General features: G+C 41.2%; 1 protein-coding gene across 9 annotated transcripts in view; it reads right to left on the bottom strand.

Moving 5' to 3' along the window:
• LOC122555923 (coiled-coil domain-containing protein 150) overlaps positions 1-13,709 on the bottom strand; it is a 148,559-nt gene that overhangs the window by 66,987 nt on the left and 67,863 nt on the right. For 8 of the 9 annotated variants that reach the window (XR_015759190.1, XR_015759189.1, XM_087993592.1 and 5 more), the window contains 2 exons: positions 7,387-7,455; positions 6,190-6,351 (listed from right to left, as the gene is read on the bottom strand). Coding sequence is in view for 6 of the 9 variants with exons in the window: in XM_087993592.1 (XP_087849718.1) it covers positions 6,190-6,351; positions 7,387-7,455 (231 nt within the window). In the remaining 3 variants the exon portion in view is untranslated. The remainder of the gene's footprint in view (positions 1-6,189; positions 6,352-7,386; positions 7,456-13,709) is intronic. The other variant, XR_015759191.1, reaches the window with a different exon arrangement.

Here is a 13,709-nt window from a genome sequence, read left to right on the forward strand (position 1 = left end):
GTCTTGTTCTTTCCTGCTGCACCAGGGTTAAGCTAAGCAGCCTCTGTGACAGTTCTTACAAAATATGAAAGTCAGGTTTATTGCTTTACCTATCAACCATCATTTTCAAATAGCTGTTCCATAACACAGCAATCTCCACCATAGGTAGGATCAGAGCAAGGACTCAACTCTAACCAAGCTGGAACAGGAACTGAATCCCCAGGTCTTGGCACCAATCCAAACCACACTAGCTTCCTAGGAAACTGTGCCAATTCCATCCTCATCCACCACCCGCAGGAGTCTAAATTGCTCTGGTAATGTACACTTTATGACGTTGCAGTCAGGAGATATGATGATAGGGATTCCAATTTCTTTCCCCCTCATGGCTGACCAGAAAGCGCTCCTACTCTTCCAGCTGGCCATCGACAGATGTTGAAATAATTCACAAGTTGTTACTCACCCTCTTTGGTCATGTAATGAATACATACTCCTTGGCTATCAGTTCTAATGTGCAACTGGCTATAGCTTCTGGTTTAAATACAGGGATGCTACCCACTGTACCAAAAGACCTCTTTTCTAGAAATAATTTACAGAGCCATAGAATCTTACAGCCTGAAAACAGACCCTTCAGTCCAACCATTCCATGGCGATTATGTTCACAAACTAAACTAGACTCACCTGCCTCCTTTGGTCCAGATCTCTCAAGCTTTCCTATTCATGAACATATCCAAATGTCTTTTAAACATTGTAACTGTACCCGTATGCACCCCTTCTCTGGCAGTTCATTCCACATACAAACCACACTTTTAAAAAAAAAGTTGCCTCTCATGTCCTTTTTAAGACTCTCCTCACCTTAAAAATATACCCCCTTAGCTTGATATCTCCTACCCTAGGTTAAAAACCCTTGTCATTCACCTTATCAATGCCCCTCATGATTTTATAAACCTCTACAAAGGTCACTATTCAACTTCCCATGCGCCACTAAAGAAACTGTGCCAACCTTTCCAGTCTCCCAATATTGAGGCAAGAACAGATCAGGATTTGTAGCTAATTCTCTAATCAACATTTTTGTAGACCCAACCATGATGAAATGCCTCAGGCCAATGTCTCAGTTGCCAGTGCAGCACAAAGAGCTTCCACCCAAGGTTTGAGTGCCATGGTTGAAACTCAGATTGCTTTTGAGCAAGAAACACAGAATGCTGAAAAAATAAAATCCAGAAGGTCTGGCAGCATCTGTTATGGAAGAAACAGAGTCAGGTATGACCCTTCTTCAAAACTGATGCTGAGCAAGGTCAGCTTGCAGCAAAGTGAACTCAGACATCTGATATCATGGCCATATACTTGTATTCAAAAAGACTTATAGCAGGTTACGCTGTCCTGCAATCTGCTGTTTCAGTATCTTTGGGGATCCAACAGTGGCTCCATTCTTCAAGACAGACATGCTCAATTCTTCAAGAGAGAGACATAGTGATACACTGATATCTGAGAGCAACTGGTTTGTTCAAAAATCTTCAAGTCAGCAAAATGTGCTTCAGAACCTACTGCATCTTGTAAGCCTTTGAAACTTGAAATATTATGGATTGCACTATAAAATATAGAATTATCAAAACTGCTAGAAAAAAAACACTAATCAGTTGATGTAATTGATGATTCCTTTAAAAAACATGAGTAAGAGATCCTTCCTCCAGCTTAACATATGTTCAACTGTGCAATGTTGAGAAGAGGACTGAAGTGTGGATCTCCAAATCAGAATTCAATATCAATTGATGTCATAATCCTCCAGTTCTGCACGTTTCTGGCATGCTAATGGTGGAATCAAACCGGTCACCTATGCACTTTGGCATAGGTGTACACACACTTTGGATTCCATTTTAGATCACTAACAACACTTATAATGCCCAAAAGAAAACAGCTTGCCCAATTTTTGCAGACATGTTTCGTAGACAGAAAATAGTCAAGGCTAATTTGTTGAAAAATAGCAAAATTGTTGATGCCCATTAAAGTGTTCATTCTTACTAATTTGATTGCTTTTTTAAAAAAGGAACAAATTAAATTATGAAAGCAATCAAAGCCTTTTTGAGGGAAACAGATTAAAAGGAGGATTGGGGTTGGGGGGAGGGTGCGTTGGGGAAGAGAAAAGGACCATAGTTGCCTCGCAATCTAACTCCACCTGTAGCCAGTTGCTATCAGTGACTGCATGCGTAACCAAGTCCACCTGAAAGGACAGGAGAAAAGACGGAGGGTAGAATTCTCCCATTCTGAGGTGATCAAAATGGTAGTGATTAAGGTGACTTAATGGGCGAAAGTTCAAATCAGATTCTTGTGATGAAGCGCTTTTTCCCGAAACGCCGATTTTACTGCTCCTTGGATGCTGCCTGAACTGCTGTGCTCTTCCAGCACCACTAATCCAGAAATTGACAAAACTTTGCCTGATTAAGTCTTCATATCTAAATGATGAGTTAGTGAAATTAGTGAAGTCAACATTGATGCCATGTGGTTGATGGGTCCCCCATGTAGTTGATGGGTCCCAAGGTGGAAGGTGAGGCATTCTTTTTCCAGCCGACAGTTGGACTTAGGGGTGGAGGAGGCCCAGGACTTGCATGTCCTTGGTGGAGTGCCACAGGGTGGTGGGGTTGTTGTGTGCGTGTGTCCCAGAGACATTCCCTTAAATGTTCCACAAGTTGGCATTCCGTCTCTCCAATGTGGTCTCCTCTATGTCAAGATCAATGGACACAGTAGATGAGGTGGTGGATGTTAAAGAAAATCTCTGCCAGATGTGAAAAGATCCTTTGGGGTCTTGGATGGAGCCTTGGTCTCTGCAGAATGGAAATGGGGTGAGGAGGGAAATATGTCTCTGGTAGGGTCTGATTGTAGATGGTGGAAATGGTGGAGGATAATGCGCTGTAACTGCATATTAGTGGATGGAGAAGACCGGGGTGGTTCTATCCTTGTTGCGGTTGGAGGGGTGCGTTTCAAGGACAGAGTTGCAGCAAGTGGAGGAGATGTGCTGGAGGGCATTGTTGATCACGTGGGAGGGGAAATTGCAGTCCTGAAAATAGGAGGCCATCTGGGATGTCCTGGAGTGGAATTGCTCCTCTTGGGAGCAAATACAACAAAGGCAGAGGAATTGGGAGTTATGGATCGCATTTTTACAGGAGGAGATGTGGGAAGAGGTGTAGTCCAGGTAGGTGTGGGAGATAATGGGAATGAAATAGATGTCTGTGTTGAGTCTCAGCCAGGGCTTGCATCTTCTGCAGGTCATTTGTGTTGAGGGGTAGCCAAGGATCTGAAATAGCGATACAGAGTTTTTAGTGCTTACAAGGGGCCAAGTACCTTCTGTGTTTTAACTTGCTTTATTTCACACAAGGTTTCTACTGCCATTTAAAGGCAAGCAGTCATCATTATATAGCATGTTCTTAGTGCACAGGGTCTGTAACACTAACTTGGAGATAGGCAGTGTTTGTGGTCTAGTCTGCATTTCCGCACAAAAGAAGCAGTTCACTTGTAGCACTGCAGAGCACAAAAGAATAAATTTATCAGTCAGACATATCCCTGATGATATGTTGCTGTATGGCACAGCTCTATGTTGGCATCAGAGCTGCAGCATATGGCATCACTTATGTGGTGAATGTAATAAAGTATAAACGAATGATTACTTATTGGAATGAGTAGACTCCAGTCAGGGTGTGCTGTGATTATAATCTAGGGAATTGGTCACAGTCAGCCAGGCTTTTGGTCCTACCACAAGATCGGGCATGGATGCCCTTGTACTTTGGGACTTGAGCCACGGTTAGTACTTGAGGTAAAAGTGTAAGCAGATCAGTCATGGCTGTTTGGTCACTAATAGTCAGGGGTTCATCAAGGGGAAGTCCAGGGCACCTTGAAGAAAGTTTGCAGATCAAGTCTGGGAATGTGCTCTTCTACTGGGTTGCTCAGAATGATAACATTGGTAGGGGGTAAGGAGGCATAGATGCAAGGTAAGAGGCACAAAGCTAAGAGAGAGAAGTGAGGAGAATGTTTCCTTAAACATTAAGGGAGGCGACAGTCTGGAACTCACTGCCTGAAAGGATGCTTAAGTCAAATTCTTGTAACACTTCAGCAGTATTTAGATATTCACTTGCCTTGCCACAACTTCTGGGGCTGAGGGCCAAGAGCTGGAAAATGGTATTTAATGTAGTCAGATCTTTGTTGACCAGCACAGACACAAATGGTCTCTCATGTTGTAAACATTTAGGAGTCTACTTGTAATAAAACGTGGGACCCTCATAATTAATGGGAATGGACAATGAGCTCTTAACAGAGGTAGAGTAGGACCAGCTACTCTGGTCAATGCACTGGGAGGATGTACAGCCAGCAAGGGAATACGAACCTCTAAACAGTCTATGGGGGTAAAGCAGTCAAATTAATAGTGATGTAAAAGGTACTCAAACAAAATGGGAGAAGCAGAAGGTCATCAGGGCTACAGCAACAGAAACACAAAAGGTAACAAAGAATGGGGAGAAATTTGCAGACCACAGACAGGACTCACAAGGAACTCATGCAAACACAGGGTTGAAACCTCACTTATCAGATCAAAAGTCAACTACGCAATGTTCATACTGGATGGGAGCCCATGCAAAGTGAGAACAATTAAGGTACTGTCATTTTGCTACAAGGGTGGAGTTTGCACAATTCTTTTTGAGAGACTGCAAGGGGCATTTGCAGTAATCAGACCTTCACTGGTTAAGCAATGTTACCCACTTCAATTCTCACTTCATCTGGAGGTCAGTAATAATCAAAGAATGCAGACAACAAATTGTGGCCCCGAGCAAACATGAACATTACACTATGCTAATTATTTACTTCCTTGTCATGCAATTTATAGCAAGTCCTAGAAGGCAACACATAGGATAAAATCTGCAAAGATATGGGCTGTGATTGGGTAAGAGAGGATTTGGGGAGTGGCTGTTTGCATGGTTGGTTATGAGTTGAAGTCTATTCCCAAAGCAGCATAATCACTTTGGCTATCCACTGTGCCTTTGGTAAGGTTACATATCTCAGAGCTCCTTATTGAGGAATGACTAGGAGTTACTTCAGAATCCTCCATGTGAGGGCATCACGTTCAGCTTGATTGCTAAGCGTGTCAGGGCTCTGTAATCCCTTCGATAATACTGCAATTTCCCCATAGATCATCTGCTTATGGAGGTCAAATGTCAGAAGCTATGTCAATCATTCCCGTACTCTTGCTCCTACTGAAATTATCAACAGAAGCAGACAGTGAAGATGAGATCTTCAATAAGCCTAGCAAGAACAGCAACCTCCAGTGGCTGCCATACACAGTCTCCAGGAGGAGAATCAGCAGTTTAAGATCTACCAAAGCCCAAAGAACAAAGAACAGGAGTAGGTCATTGAGCCCATCCAGCCTGCTCTGGCACTCAATACAATCATGACTGAACACTGCAATGTCTTTTACTCACCCGATCCTCATAACTCTGGATGTCTCTTTAGGGTAGAAATCAATAGATCTGATTACTTCATACATAAAGATTATGCTTCCGCCGTCCTCTGTGGTAGAGAAAGCCAAAGGTTCATAACCCTCCAAGTAAAAACATCCTCATCACAGGGGAATGATGAGAACCAGGGTTAATAAGCTTTGCTACAATTATCTGCAAATGTTAGATGGGCAATGCTTTCGAGAAATAAGAATGTTTGGATCCATCATCTCAGAGATATGCAAGCTATTGGGCAAGGACATGCACCCACAAGGACTGGATTCAATCCCAAGATATCAAGGTCACACCTGCCTTTAATTTCTAGGGCAACAGCTCACTTCAGGGAGAAACCGGGACCCTTGTGACATCTCCCATATAAGTGCAAGTAAGTTGGACCATCGGCAAATGACAGATTTTTCTGTAAATACCAATAATATCTCGACTTTGAGACTGGTTATATTATAAAGATATAAGCACATAAGTGTAAGGTTGTACCTTAGAAATACAATTGTGTTAAGCAGCAATTTCAACACTTCACTTCAAAAGAGAAATTCAACATTAGCAAGCGTACAAAACAATAAATTGCATATTGACCTGCCATTATACACAAATTTTCATAGCCTTAAAAATAGTTTACTGTTCAAATGCCAATCTTCCCTTTTAACAGCAGATTACAAAAAAGTCAATACAAAACATTTTCCTTTTTCTAACAAAAGCATGAATACAGAAGACATCCCACCTGACACTTACTCCTCAACTCTTGACTTAGCTTATGTTCTTTCTTCAACTGGAATTCTTGCTGTTTGTGGAGGGATGCTGACTCAAGCTGACTCTTTGCCACATTTTGAAGCTCTTCTTGTAGACTCTGCATTTCTGTCACAAATTTCTGAATCATTTGAGACTGCAGATAAAGAAATGAATGATGTACAACGGAAAGTAAAAAGAGCCACAAAGTGTACAAAATTCCTGACTTCAGTAAAACTGAACAGATTTAGATGTTAACCACCATCTATAAGACTGAAATTAGGAGCTTTCGTAGTTTTTAATGAAACTTGATGATATCCAGCACAGACCAGTTGCTATGATTTTATGGGCAGTGGCAGATTCCCATCTGTGACCCAATTGAGGCCTTAAGTGGATAATTAATATCTATTTTAAAGCCTCAACCTTATGTCCCTCCAGTCTAATGGGAAGTGGGAAAGCTCTGTGTCTAACATGTATTGAAAACAACAAATGCTGGAGATCACAGCGGGTCAGACAGCATCCATGGAGAGAGAGCAAGCTAACGTTTCGAATCTAGATGATTCTTCATCAGACTCAACGTTAGTATCAATGGAGAGAGAGCAAGCTGTCTCACCTGCTGTGATCTCCAGCATTTGTTATGATCTGGACTGAAAACAACATCTGCAGTAATTTGCTCATATACTGGGCCTAACACATAGTCTGACAGGTCTAACACTAATAGGCTGCTGGTCAGTGAAAAGGAGGGAAGGTGGTTCTCTACTCTCAAAAATTCTGCCTTTCTTCATCCAACCTGTTTCCCACTGTGTCTCCAGCATGTGGTCCCACCCCAATGCATAAGATCTGTGAACTGAGTCCCAGCCAGACCCTGGGTTTGGGAGATCCATCATTCTTTTTAGGCTTCCTGGAAAACCTCAGTGGCCACTGAGTGGCCACAGCAGACCACAGGATTGTTAACTACTGATTGGTTGTCAATCTATGAGGGAATTTCCTTTGGAGAGGGTTGGATCCCTGTCCCATACTAATCGGAGATCCATTGCTCAAAAAATTAAAGTTGGAAATGCCAAACAAACTTATGCTGATGTATTGGGACCCTACCCTCAATGTATACCCAAGAGTTTTATTTACAGTTAAATAATTTATAAAACATATCATTTAAGAGATAAATGATGCTCATTTTTGTCTGTGTACAGACCTGCTCATAGTTCTTTTTCTGATACAGTTCTTTTATTCCCTCCATCTGTTTTAAGTCGGCTTCAAGTTCCTAGCCAAAAAACATATCAAAGGCATGAAAATCCCCTTTTTATTTTCATTTGCTGAATATTACTTAAAAAAGACATTTTGCCAAAACATTTCACCTTTCACTCATCAGGACAATTTTATAGGAACAACAATAAAGGTGATAATCTTGGTTTTCTCCTTCATTTAAGTTTTGTACTACCAGAAGATTATTTTCATTACTGTTTAACCTCTTCAAAATCAAATAATTAATTCTTTTAATTCTGTAAGCTAATTAGCAGTTAGTTATCATCCTGTGATGAGAAAAGAAAAAAAATGTAAATCACCTGATTACTTAATAAATTGTGATTTATGAACCAATATAATGGAAATGTGTGACAACAGGTTAGATCTCATGGAATACAGGGAGAACTAGCCATTTGGTTACAGAACTGGCTAAAAGGTAGAAGGATGAGGGTGGTAGTAGAAGGTTGTTTTTCAGACTGGAGGCCTGTGACCAGTGGAGTGCCACAAAAATCAGTGCCGGGTCCACTGCTTTTCGTCATTTATATAAATGATTGGGATGCGAGCATAAGAGGTATAGTTAGTAAGTTTGCAGATGACACAAATTGGAGGTGTACTGGAAAGCAAAGAAGGTTACCTCAGAACACAACAGGATCTTGATCAGATGGGCCAATGAGCTGAGAAGTGGCAGATGGTGTTTATTTCAGATAAATGAGAGGTGCTACATTTTGAGAAAGTAAATCTTAGCAAGACTTATATACTTAATGGTAAGGTCCTAGGGAGTGTTGCTGAACAATGAGACCTTGGAGTGCAGGTTCATAGCTCCTTGAAAGTAGAGTCACAGGTAGGTAGGATAGTGAAGATGACATTTTGGTATGCTTTCCTTTATTGGTCAGAGTATTGAGTACAGGAGTGGGAGGTCATGTTGCGGCTGTACAGGACATTGATTAGGCCACTTTTGGCATATTGCATGCAATTCTAGTTTCCTTCCTATCGGAAAGATGTTGTGAAACTTGAAAGGGTTCAGAAAAGATTTACAAGGATGTTGCCAGGGTTGGAGGATTTGAGCTATTGGGCTGGGGTTATTTTCCCTGAAGTGTTGGAGGCTGAGGGGTGAGCTTATAGAGATTTATAAAATCATGAGGGGCATGGATAGGAAAAATAGACAAAGTATTTTCCCTGGGATGGGGGAGTCCAGAACTAGAATGCATAGATTTAGGGTGAGAGGGGAAAGATCTAAAAGAGACCTAAGGGGCAACCTTTACATGCAGAGGGTGGTATGTGTATGGAATGAGCTGCCAGAGGAAGTGATGGAGGCTAGTACAATTGCGACATTTAAAAGGCATCTGGATGGGTATATGAATAGGAAGGATTTGGAGAGATATGGGCCAGATGCTGGCAGGTGGGACTAGATTGGGATGGGATATCTGGTCAGCATGGACGAGTTCGGATCGAAGGGTCTGTTTCCGTGCTGTACATCTCTATGACTTTAGTTCATTCAAAGCTGTTCTAGTACCCACCTCATAATTCAAGGTATAGTTTGACATAGTAATTTTGAGAAAGTAGTGAAGCAGTAAGGTGTGAAACACTAAGGAAATCTTGGGAAAATTATCCAGTCATCATTTTTGTGGTAATGAAACATACTGCAGCCATATTACAAGTAAAGTTACGAGTTAATAATAGTAATCAGGAACAATTTAGTTTTAGTGTTTAACATTTCTGGTACCAACCAATTTAAAGTAGGATAAAACAACATGGAAAACGTAATTGAGCCCTTCCTCCCCAATATGTTGCTGAGAAATGTTTTGGAGATGCCGGTGTTGGACTGGGGTGTACAAAGTTAAAAATCACACAATGCCAGGTTATAGTCCAACAGGTTTAATTGGAAGCACTAGCTTTCAGAGTGCCGCTCCTTCATCAGGTGGTTGTGGAAGACACAATTGTAAGACACAGAATTTATAGCAAAAGTTTACAGTGTGATGTAACTGAAATTATACATTGAAAAATACCTTGATTGTTTGTTGAGTCTTTCATCTGTTTGAATACTTTCACTTCTTTCATAAGTAAATCACAAAACGTTTTTTTTTTCAAAGTTACATTCGCAGGTTAAGTGTAACAATTGGTGTTAGCCAGATAATATGTTGAAGGTGTTAGCCCCCTGTGTTCCCTGTCTGTGCCATAATGTTTAGACATATTGTCTGGCCAACACTAATTGTTACAGTTAACCTGAGAATGTAACTTTTTAAAAAATGTTTTGTGATTTACATATGAAAGAAGTGAAACTATCATGGTATTCGAACAGATGAAAGACTCAACAAACAATCAAGGTATTTTTGAATATATAATTTCAGTTACATTACACTGTAAACTTTTGCTATAAATTCTGTGTCTTACAATTGTGTCCTCCACAACCATTAATTGGAAGCTAGTGCTTCTAATGAAACCTGTTGGACTATAACCTGGTGTTGTGATTTTTAGCAGAGAAATGTGCAATCTAAATTGAGGATATGCTATTGTCTGTACAGAACCAGGCTGATTAATGCTTCAATAGCAACTTTAATCAGTTGAGAAGTAGGATAAAGGCAAGCTTTCTTAGCATATTGGAAGGCTAATTACTTTTTGAAAATCTAAACAGAAGTTTCCTTTCACTTTAAATTTCACTGAAAGGAAATGATTGGTCTTAATTGCATTCAATAAAGAAACATAATACAGTACAATTAATTCTGCTACATTAAGATGCAGACACAAAATGTAAGCATTTATGTGACTTGAATTAATTTGGTCCCCAGGATTGGCACGCATTTTGGAGACTTGAAAGTTTGCTCCAACAACCACACCATTTTTTTTGCTAGGATTGACTCCAGCCAGTTTTCCTGTTGATTCCGATTGAATCCAGTTTTGCTAGTGTTACTTAATGCTATGTGCCATCTGCAAGATCAACTGCCCTAACTCTCAAAAGTTCCTCCAACAACATTTACCAAATTTGGCCCCTACCATCTAAAAGGACAAGGGCAGCAGATGTAGGGTAAAAACAATACCTGCAAGTTCTTCTGCAAGCCACACACCATCCTGACTTAAGAACTGTATTGCTGCTTTTTCACTGTCACTGGGTCAAAATCCAGCAACTCCCTTCTTAACAGCATCACAGGTGAGACGACGTTGCAAGAACTCCAGCAGTTCAAGATGACAGCTTGCCACCAATTTCTCCAGGAAATTATGAATAAATAATAAATGCCTTTCTCGGTAGTAAAACACACATTCCATGGGCAAATTGAAAAAGGAGCGATTTGATTGAGGTGTTTAAAATTTTGAGGGATCCAGCTAAAGTAAATTATGAGAAACCAATTCCAATGGTTGAAAGATCCATAGCCAAAGAGTAGATTTCAAAATGATCAGCAAATGAAACACAGCTAACATGAGGAAAACCCTCTTTTGACCATATGAAATAGGAACAGGAGTAGACTAATTGACCCCTCAAGCCTGCTCTACCATTCAATAGGATCATTGCTGATCTGACATTCCTCACAGCTATTTTCCATTTTTTTCCCCCCCAATGAACCTTGATCTTCCTATTGATCAAGAACTTACTGATCTCAGTTTTAAATAGATTCAAGAACTCTGCTCCCACAGGAAACAGCCCTTCCTGGTGAAGGGCTCCTGCCTGAAACATCGATTTTCCTGCTCCTCAGATGCTGCCTGACCTGCTGTGCTTTCCAGCATCACTCTAATCTTGACTTCCCTACTCTTATACTCCACCCTCCCCCTTAAATAAGAGTCAACATTCTATTAGCCTTACTGATTACCTGCTACACCTGTGTGCTAGCTTTCTATGTTTCATGCACAAATTTCCCGTCCCTTTGTGTTGAACCTTCTGCAGGTTTTCTTCATTTTAATACCACCGTTCTTTTGTTCTCCCTTTCAAAATGAACTTTACATAGAGTCATAGAGCCATAGAGATGTACAGCATGGAAACAGACCCTTCTGTCCAACCCGTCCAGGCCGACCAGATATCCCAACCTAATCAAGTCCCACCTGCCAGCACCCAGCCCATATCCCTCCAAACCGTTCCTATTCATATACTCATCCAAATGCCTCTTAAATGTTGCAATTGTACCTGCCTCCACCACATCCTCTGGCATCTCATTCCATACACGTACCACCCTCTGTGTGAAAAAAGATGCCCCTTAAGTCTCTTTTATATCTTTCCCCTCTCACCCAAACCTATGCCCTCTAGTTCTGGACTCCCCGACCCCAGGGAAACGACTTTGCCTATTTACCCCATCCATGTCCCTCATAATTTTGAAAACCTCTATAAGATCACCCCGCAACCTCCGACGCTCCAGGGAAAACAGCCCCAGCCTGTTCAACCTCTCCCTATAGCTCAAATCCTCCAACCCTGGCAACATCCTTGTAAATCTTTTCTGAACCCTTTCAAGTTTCTCAACATCTTTCCAATAGGAAGGAGACCAGAATTGCATGCAATATTCCAACAGTGACCTAGCCATTGTCCTGTACAGCCGCAACATGACCTCCCAACTTCTGTACTCAATACTCTGACCAATAAAAGAGAGATCCTGTTGTAATCTGAGGTAACCGTCTTCGCTGTCCACTACACCTCCAATTTTTGTCTCATCTGCAAACTTACTAACTGCACCTCTTATGCTCACATCCAAATCATTTATGTAAATGACAAAAGGTAGTGGACCCAGCACCAATCCTAATGGCACTCCACTGGTCACAGGCCTCCAGTCTGAAAAACAACCTTCACCACCACCCTCTGTCTTCTACCTCTGAGTCAGTTCTGTATCCAAATGGCTAGTTCTCCCTTTATTCCGTGAGATCTAACCTTGCTCACCAGTCTCCCATGGGAACCTTGTCAAACGCCTTACTGAAGTCCATGTAGATCACGTCTACCACTCTGCCCTCATCAATCATCTTTGTTACTTCTTCAAAAACTCAAGTTTGTGAGACATGATTTCCCACGCACTAGTCACACCATGTTGACTATTCCCTAATCAGTCCTTGCCTTTCCAAATACATGTCATCCTGTCCCTCAGGATTCCCTCCAACAACTTGCCCACCACTGGCGTCAGGCTCACTGGCTTGGCCTTACCATCCTTCTTAAACAGTGGCACCAAGTTTGCCAACCTCCAGTCTTCCGACACCTCACCTGTGACTATCAAATGATACAAATATCTCAGCAAGAGGCCCAGCAATCACTTTCTAGCTTCCCACAGTTCTAGGGTACACCTGATCTGGTCTTGGAGATTTATCTATCTTTATGCGTTTCAAGGCACCATCCATTTCCCTACATTCTATATCTTCCATGTCCTTTTCCACAGTAAATACTGATGCAAAATACTCAGTTAGTATCTCCCCCATTTTCTGTGGCCCTATTCTCTCCCTAGGTTTCCTTTTGTCCTTAATGTATTGTAAGAACCCTTTGGATTCTCCTTAATTCTATTTACCAAAGCTATCTCATGCCCCCTTTTTGCCCTCCTGATTTCCTTAAGTATACTCCTACTTCCTTTATATTCTAAGGATTCACTCGATCTGTCCTGTCTATACCTTACATATGCTTCCTTCTTTTTCTTAACCAAACCCTCAATTTCTTTAGTCATCCAGCATTCCCTATACCTGCCAGCCTTTCCTTTCACCCTAGCAGGAATATATTTTCCCTGGTTTCTCGTTATCTAATTCCTGAAGGTTTCCCATTTTCCAGCCATCCCTTTACCTGTGAACATCTGCCCCCAATCAGCTTTTGAAAGTTCTTGCCTAATACTGTCAAAATTGGCCTTTCTCCAATTTAGAACTTCAACTTTTAGATCTGGTCTATCCTTTTCTATCACTATTTTAAAACTAATGGAATTCTGGTCACTGGCCACAAAGTACTCCACCACTGACACCTCAGTCACCTGCCCTGCCTTATATTTCCAATTTGACACTCCATTTGCCAACACTTTGACCACTTACTTAACATATCAATTAGACTGTTTCACAATTTGCTTCTCCATCTATTTTTGAGTGGTCTGCAAATCTGGGTACAGTACATTAATTAGAATACTGTGTCTAGTTCTGGTTGACCAGTTATAGAAATGACATTATCAAGCTGGAGAAGGTTCAGCAGAGATTTACCGGAATGTTGCTGGGTATGGAAGGTTTGAGTTATAAAGAAAGGCTGGGACTTTTTTCACTGGAGCATAGGAGCTTGAAAGGTGACCTGATAGAAGTTTACAAAATAATGAGAGGTACAGATATAGTTGATGGCAGTTGTCT

Source organism: Chiloscyllium plagiosum, unplaced genomic scaffold (genome assembly GCF_037043375.1).
Source record: "Chiloscyllium plagiosum isolate Xiang-an unplaced genomic scaffold, Cpla_swu_hap1 HiC_scaffold_13, whole genome shotgun sequence".
Lineage (NCBI taxonomy): Eukaryota > Metazoa > Chordata > Chondrichthyes > Orectolobiformes > Hemiscylliidae > Chiloscyllium > Chiloscyllium plagiosum.